Raw genomic sequence first — 23585 nt, 5'->3', positions numbered from 1 at the left:
CCTATTTCTGTAATACTCATCTTCAAATTTAAACATTTTTGTGAACTATGCCAAAAAGTACATATCTGTATATTATTTATTCTCTTAACTTTTTTTCATGTATAATAATTGAAATAAATGTTTAGAAATCTGATTTTAATACTCATGTAAAGCCTTAATTTGATCTTCAAACTACATAGCATCCTTCACATTAATATTAATTAACATTAATTTTTAGATATATAGTGTACTTTGCAATTGTCCCTTTCCATGCAAACCTCACGTGCATGTTCTCCACTCTTGTGATGCTATCGCTGAACCTCCTTAAACTGATCTATTCATGAGTGCATCGAGTCCAATAACCCCTAACACACATCCACCAGGCAGCATCTGGAATGAAACATTTCCTGAACCTATTTTAGAGAATAGAGAGCAGATCTGCACTTCCTATTGTAGATAAATCTCTCCTGTGCTGGTTAGCTTCACGGGATCTGGAAATTCCGACTCTATAAACATTTAAACCACTTCCTAATCACAGATGCACCAATCTTCAAACAGAAACTCATGAGAGTCCTCCTGCTGTAGGAAGGATAGATAAACTAGAGATTACAAATTCCCTCTGAGACAGTGATTGCTTCACACAGCAATTCCCCGAGCCCAGTCTGTTCTCACCATCTCTCAGAACGCGATCCATGTTGTGAGAAATGACCACTCTTCTGCCCTGAGCTGTCTCCTGTGGATTTCCATATACAGGGCTCTGAAATGAGAGGAAAGACATGATAGAGATTACTGAATGAATCAGCTACCTATAAGGATAAAACCAAGACAAAGAGTAGGAGAGTGTAATCTAACTCTGGAAAAGTAGACAAATGTTCAAGGTTAATTAAGAAATGTTAAGGGAAAGAAGAATTAAATATAATATTGGAAATAGTGGGAAGCTATAAAAGCATAGGAGCCAGGCGTGGTGGCGCACGCCTTTAATCCCAGCACTTGGGAGGCAGAGGCAGGCGAATTTCTGAGTTCGAGGCCAGCCTGGTCTACAGAGTGAATTCCAGGACACCCAGGGCTACACAGAGAAACCCTGTCTAAAAAAAAAACCAACAAAACAAAGCAAGAATTAAAAGCATAGACAAAAAGTAAGTCAATCAGGGAAAGACAACACTATTTGTCTCTGTTAGGGTTTCTACAAACACCATGACCACAATCAGCTTTGTGTGCAAAAGGTTATTTCAGCTTAAAACTTCCATCACTGAGGAAGTCAAAGCAGGAGCTCAAGGCAGTGGCATGGAGGCAGGAAGTGATGCAGAGACCATAGAGGAACACAGGTTACTGGCTTGCTCCTCACCCTGCTGTCTTGCATATCTCAGGACGACCTGCTCAAGGTGGCACCACCCTCATCAATTACTAATCAAGAAAATGGTGTACAGACTTGCTTAACAGGCAATCTGATTGAGGCTAACATAAAACCAGCACACTACTCAACAAATAGTAATGGGATAGTTTGTATTCATATGTGAGGGGATGTGATAGTCAAACGTTATTTATAACTTGAAACTGACTGGGAAGCTAAACATTTCCTTAAACTATATATATATATATATATATGTATATATATATATATATATATATTAACTAGATATATATTAAACTATATATATATTAACTAGAAAATTTGGGATCATATGTTTAAAATCATGAGACAGCAAAGGCCTCTCTAAAATAAGGCACAAAGTCCAAAAGTTATACAAAAACAAAACAAAGCGTGACTTTAAAATAGAAAATTATGGGCTGGAGAGATGGCTCAGAGGTTAGAAACACTGACTGCTCTTCCAGAGGTCCTGAGAGTTCAATTCCCAGCAACCACATGGTAGCTCACAACCATGATCTGACAGCCTCTTCTGGTGTGTCTGAAGACAGCTACAGTGTACTTACATATAATAAATAAAAAAAAATATTTTAAAAAATAAAATAATAGAAAATTACTGTTTAACAAAAACAACATGAACAAAATATAAGTACTACTCTAAGAGAATATCTCAACACATGTAACAAAAGAGTATCTTTTTATATATGTATATTTATACTCCTATCGCCAAACATCATACTATTCGTCCTTGTATTAGGAAAACTTGCATTGAAGCAATACTATACCTCAGATGGCCTCCATGTGGAATCTGATCAGTCCACTTTTGCTTTGGTATTTTAGTACATATATCACAATATTCATTCATAAACGCTTTGGTGGACCAGGCCACTATTATTTTAAAGATATATTTTGGTCTTTTATTTCATTAAAATCAATGAAATCTATCCTCGTGTTAAGATTTAAAACTATCTCAAACTAACCAGGGTCAGTTTTAATTACACACAGTCTTCTCTAGAGGGAAAAAATAGAGATCTCAATATATAATTGCACATTTGAAAAATGTTTTCCAAAGTCAGACCAAAACCTGAAAGCTTTTCTTTAATACATGTAAGCAGATCTTCACAATCAAGAATAGACAGCATAGAAATAAACACTTCCTTGAATATGTACCGACTTTTCAGTCCATAGCCATGATACACTCAAGCTGTCTATGTGCCAAGCCAGAGATACCCTTTGAAGAGAAAGCACCCAGAGAACCTTGCAGAGAAACTTGGGCATGCCAACACACTAGTCGCTAGACAACCAGGAGCTGTCTGAACTCTAGCCTACACAGACTGGGAAGAGGGCAGTGCTCTCTGGGTGGCTTTGAAGCCACTCATGATATCATTCCTCTCATGCCAGTCACCATCACTATTCCAGTAAACAAAAGTCTCTCCACTTTACTGTGTACATAGATTTTTAAGTGTTTTCCAATGTACTCCAGTTTAATTTAAGTTAAAAAGAAAAACTGCCAGACATAGACACATGACTATAATCCTAATGTGTGGATGCAAAAGGAGGGTTATTTGATGGCAACCCTTGGCTACAATGCTAGTTTGAAGTTAGCCTGGGCTACTTAAGCCACAGACAAACCAAGCACAAACAGACAGACAGACAGACAGACAGCGGGTGAAGAAAAAGAAGGGTGAGAAATGGAAAGAAAGGAAGGAAAGGTTGCACAAAGTTCAGGGGTGATGGGTGTACTTCCTGTGAAGCTACTGCAATGGTAGCCTATCTTACAAAAGCAAATACAATCCTGCACTCGCCTCATTAGCCACACGAGGGTCACAGGGCTGCGTCTCACAGAGTCTGAGTGTCTGACCATCTTCTATGATCCCACAATTTTCTCACTTTTCTCAAAACTCTGCCTCTTTCAAAACAATCATATCTGCCTTGGCCTCAACAATAATGTATTCTACCCATGGAAGGAGTTACAGAGACAAAGTTTGGAGTAGAGACTGAAGGATTGACCATCCAGAAACTGCCCTACCTGGGGACCATCCCATAAACAACCACCAAACCCAGACACTATTGCAGATGCCAACAAGAGCTTGCTGACAGGAGCCCAATATAGCTGTCTCCTGAGAGGTTCTGCCAGTGCCTGACTAATACAGTAGTGGATGCTCACAGCCATCCATTAGATGGAGCACAGGGTTCCCAGTGAAGGAGCTAGAAAAAGTACCTAGAGAGATGAAGGGGCTGCAACCCCATAGGAGGAACAACAATATGAACTAACCTGTAACCCCAGAGCTCCCTGAGACTAAACCACCAGTCAAAGAAAATACCTGGTGGGACTCGTGGCTCTAGCTGCATATGTAGCAGAGGATGGCCTAGTCAGTCATCAATGGGAGGAGAGGCCTGTGAAGGTTCTATGCCCCAGTACAGGGGCCAGGAAGCAGGAGTGGGTGGGTTGGGGAGCAGGGGGACGGGGGAAATGATAGGGGATTTTCGGAGGGGAAACTAGGAAAGGGGATAACATTTGAAGTGTAAATAAAGAAAATATCTAATAAAAAATCTGAAAGAAAGAAAAATAATAATAATGTTTTCAAATCCAAAGAAATGAAGAAGCCATATATATCTTTCCAGGCAGGAATGAGAAGACTGGGAAACATGAAAGGCCATCTCATTAGATGAAGACTGGCAAGGATTGGGAACACACTCAAGCACACAGTTCCCAATGCACACACTGAGCACCATGTCAGAGCTGGTGCAGCAAAGCAGGGCTGGGAAACATGGCTCCACAGCTAAACTGGCTTGGCTCTGCTGTCACCTGGTAATGCAACCCAACCCAGACTTTCTATTAGGTTCTTTTTAAGGGTCTTATTGTACCTTAGTTTTAAATATAATTGGTATCGGAGTTCCAGAAACAGAAAAACACAGCATTGGCCAGGAAAGTAATAAATAGTGAAAGGGATTGTGACTCGTTGAGCTAGAGGTATTTTTTTTTTTGTCTCAACAAAAATGGAAATCAATAATTTTAGGTACCTCCTCTAACTCAGTGCTGCCCCAAACACTATTGGCTTACACTGCACCAAACTGTGAGGCAGGTTAAACCCTACATCATGTCCATAACTGTAGGCTCACATAAAGCTCTTGGCAGAATGCCCCACATGCAACAACACAATCCAGCTATGACCAATAATACAACACAGAATGACCAATTTTCAAGAAAATGGCTTGGAGCCAGGCATGGTAGCACACACCTTTAATCCCAGCCTTCTGGAGGCAGGGACAGATGAATCTCTGTGAGTTCAAGGCCAGCCTGGTCTTCATGGCAAGTTGAGGCCAAAGAAGCCTGTCTCAAGAAAGGGAAGAGTGAAAGGTGGGGGGAGGAAGAGGAGGGAGAGGAGGAGAAGGAGGAGGAAGAGAAGGAAAAGGAAGAGGTAGAGGAGGAGGAGGAGGAGGAAGAGGAGGAGGAGGAGGAGGAGGAGGAGGAGGAGGAGGAGAAGGAGAAGGAGAAGGAGAAGGAGAAGGAGAAGGAGAAGGAGAAGGAGAAGGAGAAGGAGAAGGAGAAGGAGAAGGAGAAGGAGAAGGAGAAGGAGAAGGAGAAAGCAAGCGAGCTATCTAGGATTTCTTGTAGAAATGAGAGCCACAAAAAAGTAGAAAGCCAGGTACCTAGCGTGAGACAACAGACACATCACTCCTAAGATATTTTTGCCTTGGTGGCTACACTTTACAGGGAGGAAAACACACATTTCCTGGAGCGGTACTACAGTTTCTGCTCCTGTTGCTGGAGCCTGCATGCCAAGGCTGCTTTACAAAAGTCAGGGTAGCTAAGGCTGGGCTCGGCTTTGTGAGCTTTGCTTTCCTTGGCATAAAAGAAAACTGTCAAAACATAAGCTGAGTGATAATTGTCTTTTGTCTTGACAGAAAGTAGTGGTATCTATAAAGTCTCGTTCGTACCCCTTTCAAGGAGTCTTAAGATTTAGTGTTTCTTTGTTTTCTGAGACAGGATCTCACCATCTAGCCCTCTCTGGCCTTGAACTCAAAGAGATCCACCTGCCTCTAAAATCTAACTGATAACATAAGAGCACATTAAGGTACTGTGTGCTGTTCTCACACGTGCACATACACTGGATGCTATCTAGATCAGGTCAGCTAGCTCACTGGTTGCTTACCACCTCACGGTGATGGAAACTTTTTATAAAGACTTGGTGTATAGTCCAGATGGGCCTGGAACTCAAGACTGTCCTCCATAGCCTCCCAGGAGCAGGGCCACAGACTTATGCCACCTGACCCGCTGGCAGAATCTTTGAAAATCCCCCTTGGGGGTGAGGGGACTAAAGAGATGGCTCAGGGATTAATGGGACCTGTTGCTTTTGCAGAGGACCACAGTTCAATCTGAAGCCTTCCTGATACCTACACGTGCACACATCCACTCACAAACAACAAGAAAGAATAAGTGCTGTGAAAACAATCCTCTTTATTTTCCTAAACTGAGTACAATGGCACAAGCGTCCTAGCTACTTGCTTGTATGAGACCGTGATGGGAGGCCAGTCCATGCAACACAGACCCATCTAAAAGAAAAGAAAAGAAACAAAAGGAAAGCCCAATCTCCTGGCACATGACTGTCACATGCACAGTCACTGTACTATGGTGCAACAACGGCATACCATAGTCCCCCTTTTAAAATAGACAAGTGTCTATCTTAAGTATAAAGTTATTTTTGAAATAAAACCTACAAGTCTCCCATTCTGATACTTCTCTAGATTTCAAACAGGCTATACATTTTCAAATGTTATTTTCAGCTACATAAGTTCTAGGAACACATCTGGCAATATATTATGGATATAAAGAATGAACTAAGCAATATCCCTTCATCCAAAGGTGTTTTGGTCTATTTCCTTGGAGTCGGTGTGTCCAACATTTCGTAACTATAACTATGAGCAAGTTACTTTTCTTTACCTCCGTTTCCTTATCTGTGAAGCAGATAACAATAGTACCTAAGTAACCACTAGGGTCAGGATGAGCATTAACAGGAAGAATACACATGAATTACAGCAACAGCTAGATGGCATGTAAATCTTACACCATCAGGAAACTTTTTCTATGTACATATGTTATGTGTGTTGTTTGTGTGTGCACATGTGTACATGAAGGTCAGAAGTCAGCATGGAGAGTCATCCTCAATTGCTCTTACCTCACTTTTTGGAACAAGGTCTCTGGCAGTACCTGGAGTTTGCATATTCAGGGAGACTAGCTGGCTAGCAGACCTCAAAAATCCTCTCTCTGCCCTCCTGAGCACTGGGGTTCCAGGCATGCACCATCCCGCCTGACTTTCTACATGGTTCTAGGGAACCTTCCTCCCCCCCCTTGCCCCTCCCCACCTCAAGATTATCAATAATATTTCCATGATGTTTAGAAAACATGATTTTAATATTTTCAACTGTTGGTATTCAAAAAACAGAATAGTTATTTTAAGGTATACATCATAATTCTGTCTCCCTTTTCATTTCTGAATCTATTAATTTGAATACTGTCTCTATGCTCTCTGGTTAGTTTGGCTAAGAATTTATCTATTTTGTTGATTTTCCCAAAGAACCAGCTCCTGGTTTTGTTGACTCTTTGCATAGTTCTTTTTGTTTCTATTTGGTTTGATTATTTCCTACCTTCTACTTCTCTTGGGTGTATTTGCTTCTTTTTGTTCTAGAGCTTTCAGGTGTGCTGTCCAGCTGCAAGTGTAAGCTCTCTTCAGTTTCTTTTTGGAGGCACTTAGAGCTATGAGTTTTCCTCTTACCACTGCTTTCATTGTGTCCTGTAAGTTTTGATATGATGTATCTTCACTTTCACTACATTCTAAAAAGCCTTTAATTTCTTTATTTCTTCCTTGACCAAGTTATCATTGAGTAGAGCGTCGTTCAGCTTCCATGTGTATGTGTGCTTTCAATTGTTTTTGTTGGTATTTAAGACCAGCCTTAGTCTGTGGTGATCTGACAGGGTGCATGGTATTATTTCAATCTTCTTGTATCTGTTGAGGCCTGTTTTGTGACCAATTATATGGCCAGTTTTGGAGAAGGTACCATGAGGTGCTGAGAAGAAGGTATATTCTTTTGCTTTAGGCTGAAATGTTCTATAAATATCTGTTAGGTCAATTTGGTTCATAACTTCTGATAGTTTCACTGTGTCTCTGTTTAGTTCCTGTTTCTATGATCTGTCCATTGCTGAGAGTGGGGTGTTGAAGTCTCCCACTATTATTGTGTGGGGTGCAATGTGTACTTTGAGTTTTAGTAAAGTTTCTTTTATGAATGTGGGTGCCCTTGCATTTGCAGCATAGATGTTCAGAATTGAGAGTTCATCTTGATAGATTTTTCCTTTGACCACTATGAAGTGTTCTTCCTTATCTTTTTTTGATAACTTTTGGTTGAGAGTTGATTTTATTCGCTTTTAGAATGGCCATTCCAGCTTGTTTCTTGGGGCCATTTACTTACAAAATTGTTTTCCAATCTTAACTCTGAGGTAGTGTCTGCCTTTGTCACTGAGATGTGTTTCCTGTGTGCAGCAAAATGCTGGGTCCTGTTTATGTATTCAGTCTGTTAGTCTATGTCTTTTCAAGGGAATTGAGTCTTTTGATGTTAAGAGATATTAAGGAAAAGTGATTGTTACTTCCTGTTATTTTTGTTGTTACAGGTGGAATTATGTTTGTATGGCTATCTTCTTTTCGGTTTGCTGAAAGATTACTTTCTTGCTTCTTCTAGGGTATAGTTTCCCTCCTTGTGTTGGTGTTTTCCATCTATTATCCTTTGTAGGGCTGGATTTATGGAAAGATATTGAGTAAATTTGGTTTTGTCATGGAATATTTTGGTTTCTCCCTCTATGGTAATTGAGAGTTTTGCTGGGTATATTAGCCTGAGTTGGCATTTGTGTTCTCTGGCATCTGCCCAGGATCTTCTAGCTTTCATAGTCTCTGTTGAGAAGTCTGGTGTAATTCTGATAGGTCTGCCTGTATATGTTACTTGACCTTTTTCCCTTACTGCTTTTAATATTCTTTCTTTGTTTTGTGCATTTGATGTTTTGATTATTATGTGACAGGAGGAATTTCTTTTCTGGTCCAGTCTATTTGAAGTTCTGTGGGCTTCTTGTATGTTCATGGGCATCTCTTTCTTTAGGTTAGGGAACTTTTCTTCTATAATTTTGTTGAAGATATTTACTGGTCCTTTGAGATGGGAATCTTCCCTCTCTTCTATGCCTATTATCCTTAGGTCTCATCTTCTCATTCTGTTCTGGATTTCCTAGATGTTTTGGGTTAGGAGCCTTTTTGCTTTTTTCATTTTCTTTGACTGTTGGGTCAATACTTTCTATGGCATCTTCTGCACCTGAGATTCTCTCTTCTATCTCTTGTATTCTGTTGGTGATGCTTGCATCTATGACTCCTGATCTCATTCCTAGGTTTACTAACTCAAGCTTCTCTCCTTTTGTGATTTCTTTATTGTTTCTATTTCCATTTTTAGGTCTTGGATGGTTTTGTTCATTTCCATTGCCTGTTTGATTGTGTTTTCCTGTAATTCTTTAAGGGATTTTTGTGATTCCTCTTTAAGGGCTTCTAGATGTTTACCTGTGTTCTCCTGTAGTTCTTTAAGGAGTTATTTTTGTCCTTCTTAAAGTCCTCTGTCACCATTATGAGAAGTGATTTTAGATCGAAATCTTGCTTTTCTGGTGTGATGGTCTATCTAGGGCTTGCTATGGTGGGAGAATTGGGTTCTGATGATCCCAGGTAACCTTGGTTTTTGTTGCTTATGTTCTTTTGCTTGCCTCCCACCATCTGGTTATCTATAGTGCTACCTGCCCTCACCATATCTGACTGGAGTCTGTCCTTCCTGTGATCCTGGTTGTGTCAGAACTCCTCAGAGTTCAGCTATCTCTGTGATCCTGTGATTCTGGGATCCTGGGATCCTGAGATTCTAGGTGTGTCAGAGCTCCTGGGAGTCAAGCTGCCTCTGGGACCCTGAGATCCTGGTGTGACCAAGCTCTTGAAATCCTGGAATCCTGGGATCCTGTGGACCTGGGCGTGATAGAGTACCTGAGAGTGGAGCCTTTTCTGGGTGTTGTGGGACTAGCTACAGAGTTTGCACCCAAGGTCTGCTAGTGCACTGGTCCAGACCAGAAAGAACCCATGCCACTGGTTAGGCAGAGTTCCTGGGTGCCCGGGTCCCGCTGGTCCCAGTTACTTCCAGTGTTGGGGTAGCTGTTGTGTCCTCCTCACCTCTGATCCTATGATCCTGGGAATGTTAGAGCACCTGGGAATGGAGCTTCCTCTGGGTGTTGTGGGACTGGCTGTGGAGTTCATGCCCAAGATCTGCTTCAATACTTCAGTTTTTAAGTTCATATTTTTAATATAACAGAAATTTGAAAATAACAGTGGAGACAGGTATGGGTTATATTTTTAAAAAGAGTAAATTGGAATCAAGAACATTTAAAAAATATTTCTTCTGGATAATATGATAGCCTAGGAATGCAAACACAGTCTCAAAATTCACTACAGGCCTACACATGGCTCTCCCTCCTTAGCTACAGAACACAGCCTCAGGTGTGGCAAGAGGCCTGAACTCAGGTTTCTCAATTCTTGTATGTCAAGCATGTTACCCATTGAACCATCCAACCACCCTCATTTGCATACCTTTAAAAGAAATTACAATCTATTCATATTTGACTTTTTAAATTTTATTTATTTATTTATTTATTTATTTATTTATTGTTTTGTACTCCTTTTTTTATTCCTCCCTCCCATTAACCCTCTGACAGTTCCACAACCCATACCTCCTCCCCATACCCCTGTCTCCAAGTGGATGTTCCCAACCCCCCACCCCACCTGACCTCTAAACTCCCTGGGGCCTACAGTCTCTTGAGGGCTAGGTGCATCATTTCTGAATGAACACAGACCTGGCAGTCCTCTACTGTATATGTGTTGGGGGCCTCATATCAGCTGGTGTATGCTGCCTATTTGGTGGTCCAGTGTTTGAGAGATCTTGGGGCTCCAGATTAACTGAGACTGCTGGTCCTCCTACAGAATTGCCCTTCTCCTCAGCTTCTTTCAGCCTTCCCTAATTCATCAACAGGGGTCATAGTAAAACTCAGGGCCAAAATCAACCAAATGGAAACAAAGAAAAGGATCATATTTGGCTTTTAGATTCAATATTGAGTTAAAAGCATTGCTTTCATAATAAATACCTTGGAATATAATGTTTGCATGACTTATATATACCATAATTTATATGCTTACTCTACACTTAATCAGCTTCTACCTTTTTTTCCTATTTTAATAAAATGTATTTCCATTTTTGTATTGTTAAGTACAACCAGAAATGTTCTAAAAGATACTAAGTGTTTATGGATATATAGTGGATTTGTAAGCATCCACTTCTGTATTTGCCAGGCACTAGCATAGTCTCACAAGAGACAGCTATTTCAGGGTCCTTTCAGCAAAATCTTGCTGGCATATGCAATAGTGTCTGCGTTTGGTGGCTGATTATGGGATGGATCCCCAGGCAAGCAGTCTCTGGATGGTCCATCCTTTCATCTTAGCTCCAAACTGTCTCTTTAACTCCTTCCATGGGTATTTTGTTCCCCATTCTCAGGAGGGACGAAGTATCCACACTTTGGTCTTCCTTCTTCTTGAGTTTCATGTGTTTTGCAAATTGTATCTTGGGTATTCTAAGTTTCTGGGCTAATATCCACTTATCAGTGAGTACATATCATGTGAATTCTTTTGTGATCGGGTTACCTCATTCAGGATGATATCCTCCAGGTCCATCCATTTACCTAGGAATTTCATAAATTCATTCTTTTAATAGCTGAGTAGTACTCCATTGTGTAAATGTACCACATTTTCTGTATCCATTCCTCTGTTGAGGGACATCTGGGTTCTTTCCAGCTTATGGCTATTATAAATAAGGCTGCTATGAACATAGTGGAGCATGTGTCCTCATTACCAGTTGGAACATCTTCTGGATATATGCCCAGGAGAGGTATTGCGGGATCCTCCGGTAGTACTATGTCCAATTTTCTGAGGAACTGCCAGACTGACTTCCAGAATGGTTGTACAAGCCTGTGATCCCACCAACAATGAAGGAGTGTCCTAACTTTATTTTACGGATTTAATGTCTAAGGGATTTTCCTATGAGCTGGAGTGGGAATAAGAATTTCCAACACAAATGTGAGAGCCTGAGTTAGAATCTCTGAACTACATATAAAAGTCAGACACCGAGATGAACATCTGTCACCCAGCATCCTATGAGAGGATGAGGGACACCCTGGAGAACCCCCAGAGCTTGCAGACCAGCCAGCCAGGCATATGCAGTGGGAAAACACAGACCTGGTCTCAAACAGGTGACGATGAGGACAGACCCCAAGGTTGTTCTCTGACCTCCACAAATGCAGTGTGGCAGACATGAAGCCACATTCACATTCTCACATTCCCTCTCTCTACTTCTCCCCTCTCTGGTACACACACACACACACACACACACACCCCAAAATAAAGTAATAAAAATTAAAGAACTGCTTCAAGAAGTTTCCACCAGCTAAGAGGAAACTGAAGAGCAACCACATGGAGCTTGGAGGAGGAGTACTGATGTTTTCCAGCTAAGTACAAACTGTGTGAGTAACTGGGCTGTCCTGTCCAGTGCATCTACAACCTAAAGGGTGCCCTCAGAGGAGAGGTGCTCTTTGTACTTCCAGACTGGCACATTCCTTTCATGCTTTTTGATTAACTGTCACAGGCAGATGTCTCTAGAAATGTTCCTCAGTAACTAATCTAAGGAAAAAAATAAGTATCATCAGCAAGATGAAATCTCTTTAAGCTATTCAATATGGATAGATTTCTAAGATAAGCTGACAATTTTTAGGAATGTTTGTCAATGTATTTGAAAGAATTAGATTTATGTGGGAGGAGCATGTTTTATTCCTTACATACCAATCTGAAAGGTCTTAAAAATACACTCTGCTTGATTAAGACGAATTTAAGTCCATTATTTGGAAACAAAAACTATAACAGCAAATAGTAATATAAAGCAAATAGAAATTAAAGGGTATGGAATGAATAATGGAGTTAGAGAAAAAGTCACTAACATCTGGCATGAGCTTCCTGAATTCCTGAGAAGGATGTGTGAGAGAAATGCTGCCTGATTTTGTTCCTTGAGGTTGTTTGGGCAATCTTGGGTTTTCGTAATGTGAATCACACTTCCATCAATTTGTTCAATCACCAGCTAACCACTGAGGACTCACTCTGTCTGCCTGGCACTTAGGTGGATATTGACAGACAATGGCAAGTAAACTGTGCATTTGCTGTGCCCATGGGATTTAATCTATACTTGGTAAACATTCACAATCAAGCAGCTAATAAGTCATTGTGCGTCAGGTGTGCTTAAGAACTCCAACAGTCTTCATATTCCGGAAACCTCTTCACTCCTCAGCCCCTCCCTTCAGTTGTGGAAGGAAGTTACTCAAGCGTCCACTGAATCTCTAAGAGCATTTCATGAGAATCTTAAGATTCATACATATTGACATACATTACATAATCTCCTTTCATAAGAGACATCTCTGAACTTAGATGGCAGCCAGCCTCGTCTCTGCTCCCGGGATTATGTAAGCCAGCAGCTGGGTGAGTCACAGAATGCTTTCCCCCAGCACTTTATACTCCACTTATGATACAAAATACCACAGCACCATTTTATTAACTGGTTGCCTGGTTTTTAAATAGAACCCTGTGATAAAAAATATGTGTGCCTAGTTAGAAAACTCCCATTGGTAATCTGATTCAATGAAGCCTGTTTCACAGCTACCTTGAAGCAGCAAACTGGACTCTCCGTCCAGCAGCCCTGATAATAGAAGTGCATAAGACACTAAGAAGGGTGCTATGCACAAAACTCAAAGCGTAATTCAACTAAATCTACTCACAGAGGGTGTTAGGTCCTTTCTACCTGGTAATACCAGCCTAATGCTAAATATTAGCAACTGATTCTTCCCCTTCTATCTAAAATAAATGTGTATGTTGAAATTCAAAGACCAAGTCCTCCTCTTAGACAGGCCTTTCCACAGGAGCAAGTCTGCCTCTGACTAGATAAAGGGTTGAAAAACCTTCACTAGGCCAGGAATGTACCTTTAATGCCAACATTTGGGAGGCAGAGGCAGCAGATCTCTTTGAGTTCAGGCCAGCCTAGTGAGTTCTTTGCTCCCTGATCCACCATGACATCAGGAAGCTCCTATCTACAACTTGAAAGCATTTAATTTTCCAGATATATTTGGGGAAAGGTCTTTGGATACAGTTTTATAGACCCTTGTGTGTATTTTTGGCCTGGTACTTGCTACAGCTCAGGCTGGCCTCAAAGCTCTCAGATCCTTCCTGGCCTTAGTGCCTCCCTTGGCGTAGGTGATATCTAAGTGACTAGCAGATATGCTTGTGTCTAATCTACCATGAAGAACCCAGAGCCACCCACCATTCATCTAGCTCCATCAGGTTTGGGATGTCATTAACCCATTTAAACCTGCGTCCTGATTCATAAAATGAAATAACAATTGTGACCGAGAGGAGTAATGAGTACTCAGTGTGATGCTTCCTAGACAGAGAGGGCTCAATAAAGGTTCTTGCTGCTAGTCCATCCATTTATTTCCAAATACTTTACCACTGCCCTTAAAATAACCTTTTAAAAAAGGAAGTAACTTCTATAAAATGTCATCTTCCTCACCTTTAATAATTATTTTCACCTCCCACTTACCAAGATATTTAAGGCTTGAGATAATGCTCCCACTTTACCCCTGCCCACCAGTCTCAAGCCCGATTCCGTCCACACATGCTCTGACCTTGTGCCCCTGGCACTGCTCTACCTCTGAGATTTTCAGCTACCTCCGATATTTTCAGCCCCTTCCTCTGAACTCTGAAGTCTTTAACACAGAAAACTGACAACAGCACCCACATGACCACAACGCCAGCTCGCCACTGTCTATAACTTCAGTTCTGGGGGGATCTGATTCCCTCTTCTGACTTCTGAGAGTATCAGACACACAGGTACATGGACACATGGACACAGACACTCATACACATTAAATAAGTAAATAAGCCTAAAATATTTTAAAGGACTATAAGATCCCATATCCAGGACACCACTCTCTTCCCTTGCTGCCTTTTCTCCTTCCCTCCTCTGCCGACCTCTAGACTGTGTGCTGCACAGATTATCCCTAGACTCCCACCCCACTCTGCAGCCTGAATGCCATTTCTGCCTCCGAGGCTACTTTAACCTCTCTGCCTAAAGCCCCATACTCTCCTGGCATAGGCCTACAATATGCACCAAGTTGAGGAGAACAGAGTCACCCCCTTTCTGGATGTCTGCACACCCTGTGATGCTGTTGACGATTCTGTCTTCTCTATGTCATCTCTGGGTCTTCCTCTCCTGAGTCTCTGCCTACTCCTCTCACCCTTCAGCAGGCTGTTCATCCTTTGCCTGCCCAGCTCCCTTCTATTCAATACTACCAACTCACCAACTCCCTCTCTAATAATTCTACTTGTTTAGCCCTCATCTCTCCCCCAGATTACACATCTGCATACATAATTACAAGTTGACCACATCCACAGGGATGTCAAAATATATAGGACCAAGAATTTTTCATTCATTCCAACACACAAGCTGAAACCTAGAATTAAGCTAGAGTTGCCCTCTCTTGACCTTAGAAAATGTTTACTGGGCAGAAATGAAGAACACAGAACTGACTAGACAGAAGGAAAATGGAAACTGCATGTCCATCAAGCAGAACTAATGCACTAAGAATGGGAGCAAAGGCCTGTGAGCTTGAGGTCCACACATGTATGCCACACAGAGATAAAGTCAGAACAGCAAGCACTCTGAGTGTGCGTGAACAGATGCTAGTCCTGAGAATCTCTCACGTGAGATGAAGTGCCCATTGGTTTCATGCCTCGGTCTCTTTCCTCAGACTGTCCTAAGGCGGTGAGAAATCCTGGACGCCTGCCTTACCAGCAGTTTCTTGGGAATGGGAACTGGTCCAAACCTGACCAATAAGATGTGAGGGAAGCATTGCCAGGGGCATTTCTAGGAATTGTTTTGCTGCTTTTGATTTATGTTATTTTATTTTCTGGTTCTAATCATTTTCCTGCTTCTCCCAATTTTCACCCTGTGAGATTGCTGTACCTAAAACTGATGCAGCCATTTGACCAACAGCCAGGAATGAACTGACTCATGAGAAGGGAGGAAGCAAGAGGAGTACAGAGAAATGGTGCTGGACCTTCCTCTGCACCCTGCCTTGATTATGTGTTATTTCTTACAATGAGAAATCACTTTAAGGTTTAAAAACAAGGAAACGGTAATAGGACTCAGTCATCTTATCCGCCGGTCAATCCAGCACTCTGCCAGAGTGCTAGGGTTAACAATAAAGGACATGGGACTGTTCCCAGACGGTATAACAGTAGAAGGGTGGACAGTGGTGGTGAATGCCTTTAATCCTACCTCTGAGGAGGCAGAGTCAGGCACACCTTGGCAGAGGCTGAGGTAGAGCTTCTGCCTTGAGTTTGAGGACATCCTGGATAACCTGGGAATTCCAGGCTACTTAGACTACAGAATGAAACCCTGTCCCAAAACAGCCACCAATCCCAACTCTGATCCTTCCTTGTTTGTCTCTGTGGTAAACCTGAAAGTGGCTGTCAGAATTAACCCTTAATGAGTCACAGTATGCAAAACGTGACTTTTACCAGAGAATTGTAAGGTATATGGCTGAGTTATGGTTCAAAGTCGGGAAAAAAATGCTGACTTCACAACTGTTCTCTTGCTGGGCAGAGGTGGCACATGCCTTTAATCCCAGCACTTGGGAGGCAGAGGCAGGCAGATTTCTGAGTTCGAGGCCAGCCTGGTCTACAAAGTGAGTTCCAGGATAGCCAGGGCTACACAGAGAAATCCTGTCTTGAAAAAGCAAAAACAAAACAACAAAACAAAAAACTGTTCTCTTAATGTCTGTGCTGTACTGATTCATTCTAGAAGCGTTTATCCTCATCTACCAAGTCACTGCCTAAATACTAAAGATAACAGGGGACTTTCTGCCCAGAGTACAAGGGTAACGATAAAGGCCGTGGGACTACTCCTAAATGCTATAATAGTAAAACTGGGAGCTGGGTGCGGTGGTGCACACCTTTGATCCCAGCACTCAGCAGGCAGCGACAGTTGGATTTCTGAATTCAACACACGCCTGATGTAGAGAGGGAGTTACAGGACAGCCAGGGATATATAGTGAGCACCTGCCTGGAAAAAGAAAACTTGAAAACTGTGGTAAGCACAAGTACTTGGTGCTACTGGATGTGTAAATTCAGAGGAACCGTCTTTATTCAGGTAGTGTCTTGCCCTCAGGTAATGGGGGCAGACAGCAGTGCTAAAGGCAGCAGCCATCAAGCCTGCCCGCCACAGGGAGCTTGACACTGAGGACTGAGGTTAGGGCGCAGAGTGGAAGCAACTGCAACAGTTCAGACTAGAGCTACCAATAACAGGAAGCCGTTGGCAGGCCTTAATTAAATAGGTTACTCCAGAGGGATCTGCATAGGCTTGTGTTTCTAAAGAGTAAATTAAAAAAGGAGACAACCCAGAGGCAGACAGACTATCTGAGGCTGCTGCAATTGCTGTGGTGGGGTGAGGACTTGAAAGAAATGGGTACGTACAAGGTAATGGATGACATGCAGGTGGGATCTGCCAAGATGTCAGAGAGCTCAGGCTGTGGGATGTTACCCATGGCAGTACTGGTCACTGCTAACAGAGGCAAGAAGCCTCACTGATCTACGCTGACTTAGACTTCTTTCTCGAACTACGCTGACTACTAACAAGAAATGTCCAAGCAAGCAGGTGAATGAATGGGTCTGGGGGAGTTCCCAGTGTAGAGATGGTTAGTGCGAGGGGCCCAGTGAGACTGACAGAATTTCAGTGACACCTCAAAACAGACTTGAAAGGTGAAAACCACATCAGCTTTCTGAGTTACCAAAGATCTTGGAAAGAGAAAGGTTTAGTGAAACAGAAAATCAAGGACAGAAGGGAACAACCATTCTTTGGCGGGATAATAAAGGAAGTTCCGTTATCGTTTCTAGAGTACTGAGAACGGTCATTTCCGGTGCCACAAGCTCTTAAACGTTGACTAAAGCTCTACGGTATGCATTTAGATGGATTCTCTGCATAGGAGGACGACGCTTTCTGGGAGATGACTTTTTTTTTTTTTTTTTTGGCCAGGGTTCAACATTCTAGCTTGGTCCTGAAGCCTGGTTCAGGCAAGATGGAGAGAAGCCAAGAGCAGAAAGAAGTGAAAATTCCCCAACTTCCATACACCAGGTTAACTTTCTTTTTGAGTGAAAGAAACAGCTTTCTATCTCTATCAAGCATTAAAGTAGCTTAGGAAAAGAAGAAGTAGCAAGCAGGACCTGCAGCTCTAGGGAAGGAGATAGTGGAGTACCAAGAAATGCCCTTTCCCCCAGGCTCTGCATCAAGCAAGAACTGAAGACACTGAAGACTCACTCACAGAAATGTACAGAGAGTAGTGGTGAAGAGGAGGGGGCGAGGGTCATAGGGGAGGGAGTGTCACAGGGGAGGGGTACAGGTCCAATCAGATGAGCAGTCAAAGCCTATAGATATGTGTTACTACTCCCTACAGAGAACAGTGAGAACTGCAGTTAACCTAGCTATGTAAGAAACAAAGGTTGCCAAAAGGTGTATTAAACACTAAGATAGAAGACTTACTAAGTCTAACACAAACAAGTCACATCTTATTCTGACCACTCAGTTTCCTCCTAGTCCTCGGAGGCATTTCTCTTTACATCTAGCTTCCTGCTATTTGGGCCTGGGAATCTCCAGGCCAATAAATGTACAAGAACAGGCCACTACCTCAAGATGCTGATACGTGCAGGCCGGCCCTGGGGTAAGCTCCAGCACACCTCAAAAGCCTGGGGACCACCTCCAAAAGCAGCATGCAATCCTAGAAGTCCACCAAAATATACTCATATGCAGGAAGTTTTCTGGAAAGCTCTACCGTGTTTGGATAAGCTATAGGAATGCACGCACAGCTCAAACAGGGCGTAACTCAGACCTCCACCTGGCACTCAGGCTATATAGGCCTCTAGAGAAGACAAACCTTGCCCTCTGCATCTGACCAATCAACACTAAGCTAGTTGAGTTTGCAATTTTTTTCTTTTAAAAGTCCAATTGCTGTTTAAAAACAAACAAACAAAAAACAAACAGGTTTCTATACAGTCGTTTGAATGCTAAGAGCCTTCAGCAGACTATTCATTTTCTGAAGCCTGTACCCTCTGCAGGAAACTTGCTGAGTCACCTTTTCAGTACAATTGAAAACATACAGGTTTTTTTTTTTTTTTTTTTTTTTTTTGAAGAAAATCTAGGACACTGCCTACCCCAATGTGATATGGGTTAGAAATGAACCCTACAGCATTTTTAAGCTAGCAACAATTGCCAAGGTGACATCACTGTGTACTACTCAGACAAAAAGCTGCTTAAGATTCTAGAGTTGGAAATAAACACAGGAATGACCAGGAATGACAGGAAATAAACACAGAATTAAAAAAGGTTCAACGTAGGACAACCACATCTCAAGACTTCAACCTTCACACTGAAGTATAAACAGTAGGTGTTCTGTTTGCCTTTTGTTTCTGTGATAGAACACTAACCAAAACCAACTAGAGGGAAGGAAAGGGCTTACTGGGTTCATAGGCTGTAGGGAAGCTGAGGCAGGACCTGAAGTAGAGACCATGAAAGGATGCTGTTTACTGGCTCTTTTCAGACTCACAGTCAATTGCCTACCTGCCTGCCTGCTTTCCTTCCTCTCTTTCCTTTCTTTCCTTCTTATTGGATATTTTATTTATTTGCATTTCAAATGTCGGGGTCAACTGCCTTTCTCACACAGCCCTGGCCCATCAGCCCAGGGAGGACACTGCCCACAGACTGGGCCCTCCTATATCAATTAGCCATCAAGAAAGTGCCCCAGACATGCCCACAGGCGAGTCTGGCTAAGGCAAATCTTCACCTGAATTCCTTTTGTCCAGGTGTGTCACAATGACGACAAAACTAACCCGGGCAGAGAGACTTTGCGTTTGTTTGGTACTGAGTATAGGTTAAAGGGACCGGCAGAACAGAACGCCTGAAAAATCTTCTCAATCCTATCTGCCATGTAACTACTGCAAATAAAGCCAAATAAAACCTTGACTATTTTCTCTTTCCTGGACCAGAACTCATTCTATAGCTCAGGTTGGTCACTGTGTGACCAGCTGGAACTCACTGTGTGACCAAGGCTGGCTTCGGCTTCCAGATCATCTGCTTAGGCCTCTGGAGTACTGGGACTTGAGGCCTCAGCCACTCTCTGGTGGCCAGTGGCTTCATTAACCCTCTTCACAATGTTATCTATCACTCTGGCCTAGTCACATTCTATTTGGCATTTCTATAGCCTACCTCTGATGTTATCACTCTTACACTCAAAAAATGTCAAAAGCTACTGGGCCTACAGACTAAACTTCAGTTCTACTCTCTCTTAAGGACATCTACAAGGCCAAGATTATCTTTCCAATCTTGGCTCCTGTGACTCATCTGATATATTCACCAACAACTCAAATCTCAAAAGGTCCAATGCTCTGTCTCTGAAGCAGTTTTCAGGATCCTTTTAACAAGTGATAAAAATGTATATTGCTCCCTTTGGACAGCACTGCTGAATTCAAATACAGCTTCCTCATTTCCTAAGATATGTTTGCCAGTTTTGATTGGCATTTCTTTTTATGTTCCTTGTTTATATCACTCTACTTTGAAGTTATCATTATTCATATGCAACTTTATTTTGTATTTCACAGCCTTAAAGAAGTCTTCCTTCCTAACAAGAGACCAGAAAATATAATTTTTCTGCATGTGCAATCACTGTGTATAGACCATGAAATGATAGTTATCAAAAGCTTCTTGAATGAGTATTTTTATTAGTTTATAGTTAAAATATATCTAGAATGGATAGCAACTACACTGGTGCCTGCCTTTATAAAAAACAAACAAACAAACAAACAAAAAACCAGCTTCCCTATGTTCCCTATGCCCACTGTTTATCCTTCCATTCCTTTTTATGAATCATGTGACTGTATGACCTATAAAAAAGCATACCTGAAATTATGTACCGCATGAATTTAAAATGCAGCATCCCTGATACCACAAACATTTAGGCTGGATTCTGATTTAAAAGTTTTTAATTGGTATGCTGTAAACCAATTATCAATCCAATGATTTAATAGACATTTTTTAAAAAGACATTTTTTCCTACTGGTCACCATGACTCAAAACTCCCTTAGTTGAAAAGTGAAAAAATATTCTTAAAAGAGAGGTTAAATATATTATGCCATTATCTATTATCAAATTATCCAGGATTGTTTATCACATTAGAATAATAAAGGAAAGCCACAAAGAGGCTATGTATAGTCTCTCTAATTCCTGTTTCTTTCCTCTTCCTCCCAAGTAACTAAATTAAGTTTGTTTCACTCAAAGAACATTTGTATTAGTAAAAAGAACCCATTTAGGAATCCTAGCAGCCTGATCCAAGCCAACTAGAGCAGAGGATGGCTGTGTGAATGTTCTTACTGTCTCTAGCCATCTGCCTTTCTCTCCAGTCAATGTCACTCAGCCTGAGAGGACTGCACAGGGGCTATTCTTGTTTATCTCTGGATCCTTCCCCAATGTCACAGTGCCACGCACTTTTAGAGAGAGTGATTCAAGCTCTCAATGCTACTGTTGCAAGGCTCCCTCTCTTCGCTAGGAAGCTGGACACTTTCAGACCTAAACCTGTCATCTGTGCTTACTGCCCTTTGTTCTCACCAAGATCCACCCCTGAGAGCATACCTGGTGCTGGCACTCAGCAACTCGGCAGGCAAAAACAAAACAACCACCAAAACAAGACAAAAACCTCCAAAAAAAAAAAGAAAAAAAGCAAACAAACAACAAACTAACAAGATCAGAAAGCAGAAATGCTTGTTGATTTGATTTGACAAACTTTCTAAACTTTTCTGTCTGATGAACTTCGCAGTCTCCCACAAGTACTTTCTTTAAACAGTCTTCTGTCCCCCATATGCTACTACACCCAACTCCTGTGGGCCCTGCTGTGCTGGCCCTCCAACTCCCATTAATTACTTACTCATTTTAACATGGTATAAATCAAATGGAAAAACATTAAGTATTTCAGTTGATGGAGGTTAATTTGTTTATCATAGTAGCATAATAGCCCATAGTGTGTCCCCTATAAACATACACTATTATAAAATTTCCAACTTACAATAAGCCTTTTTTTAAGTAGTTAGTAAATTGTATCTACCAAAAAGAGAAAAACTCCAGAGTCTGAGACAGAGAAGGTAGAAAGGAATTCAATGAGATCTATTTCCCCAGAATGTCAGCTGTGCCCCTCTCTTCCACAAGAGAATACAGTCTCAACTGCCTTGGAGCAATAAGCCTTTTGATATCAAATGACTCCATTCCCATTCTCATTTCTCCTGCCATTGCCTGCCTTGGATCGAGTGCTAGGGTCCAGCGCCTGTAGCTAGTGAATGCTCAAATCCAAACAGGCTAAATGGTCTAGCAGAATTCCAAGCTACACTTTAGACTAGGAACAAGACACTAGGACAGCCCTCTCAGCAAAGAACTGTGCTAAGAACTGTCCCTATAGGACCCAGACAGCTATTCTCAAGACACTGGGATCAACCTTGATCTGAAAGACTTCTGTATTTCCTAAAAATACCAATGGACTGTTGAGATAGAATTTCTCTCCGGGATGAAAGCTACTTTTAATCAGTAGTTGTTCCTACTGATAAAAAAAAAAAAAATCCAAAATCTGAACATATCTAAGCTACCCACTAGGTAGGTATTAGATTGTTAAGGAAAAGCACAAACTTAAGTGACCATAAAGAAACCTAACTTTCCTAATTACCATCAGCAAACACTTGAGCAGCCTTCAACTCCTGTTAGGTACAGGGGATAATAACAAAACATGTCAATTATAGATCCTAACCACATGGTGTTTACAACTGAGAACACAAGGAAGCACCCAGAAGCATGACAAGCCTCCTCAACCTGGTGTCATAATCCACACCTCCAATCCCAGTCCTCAGAAGCTGCAGCAGGAAGATGAAGAGGTTCAGGCCAGAGGCCTAGGCTGTGCGTGAGAACTCTGTACAAGCCTGAGGGCCTGAGTTTAGATTCCCACCATCTTTGTTGGGTGCATACACTCTGTAAAAAATGGAGCTTTCAGAGGATAGAGACAGGCAGTTATCTAGGGCTCACTGGCCAACCAGCTTAGCTCCAATGGGAAGCTGCAGCGTCAGTGAGACCCTGTCTTGATGATGATGATCATGATAATGACGATGATGATGATGATGACAATGATGACAATAATAGTAATAGTAATGTGGAGAAAGAAAAAGGCATCACTGTTGACCTCTGGCCTCAATGTGGGCCAGTGTACTCACACACAGACATGCACACACATATGCATGCATGTAACACATATACAAAATAAAACTTGTATTTTTTATCAAAAATAGTTTTTATACAATATATTCTGACTACAGTTCCCTTCCCCCCAGCTTCTCCCAGTTCTTCCCCACTTCCCAACCCACCCAAATCCACACCATTTCTTTCTTTCATTCTTTCTTCTCTTTAAAATATAAATGGGAATTTGAAATAATAATAAGATATGATAAGATCAAATAAACTAGAATAACACAAAACAAACAGGAAAAAGAGCCAAAGAAAAAGCACGAGAAACATTCACACAGAGAGAAAAATCCATTAAAAAAAATCAGAAACCATAACATATAAACAAAAGATCTGTAAAGTTATTTTTTAAAAAAAAAAAATCTCCAGACAAAGCATTGTATGACAAAAAAAAAAAAAAAAAAAAAAACCCACAACAACCAACAACCAAAAAAAAACAACAAAAAAAGAAAATTCCAAAAATGCCATTGAGTTCATTTTGTATCATCTCCGGTGGGTATGAGGCCTGCCTGCCCTTAAATGTGGTTTTACACACCCAGTGAGACTGTTGGAGAAAACTAATTTTCCTTTGTGAGTGGGAGCTCATATCCACTTCCCATCTTGGCACTGGGACCCCATCTGGCTTAGACCTGTGCAGGCCCTGTGTGTGCCTCGACAGTCTCTGTGAGTCCACAGGTACGTCAGTCCTCTTGTGTCCAGAAGGCCCTGT

At 41.6% G+C, this 23585-nt stretch overlaps 1 protein-coding gene across 1 annotated transcript in view; it reads right to left on the bottom strand.

Annotated features, from left to right (window-relative positions):
- Positions 1-23585, bottom strand: part of Snx25 (sorting nexin 25) — a 116834-nt gene that overhangs the window by 89731 nt on the left and 3518 nt on the right. Inside the window, exon 2 of the mRNA XM_021169438.3 lies at positions 652-736. Within this exon, the coding sequence (XP_021025097.2) occupies positions 652-736 (85 nt within the window). The remainder of the gene's footprint in view (positions 1-651; positions 737-23585) is intronic.

Source organism: Mus caroli, unplaced genomic scaffold (genome assembly GCF_978045245.1).
Source record: "Mus caroli unplaced genomic scaffold, Mus_caroli_1 scaffold_10, whole genome shotgun sequence".
Classification (NCBI taxonomy): domain Eukaryota; kingdom Metazoa; phylum Chordata; class Mammalia; order Rodentia; family Muridae; genus Mus; species Mus caroli.
This window is presented reverse-complemented; position numbering and strand designations above follow the sequence as displayed.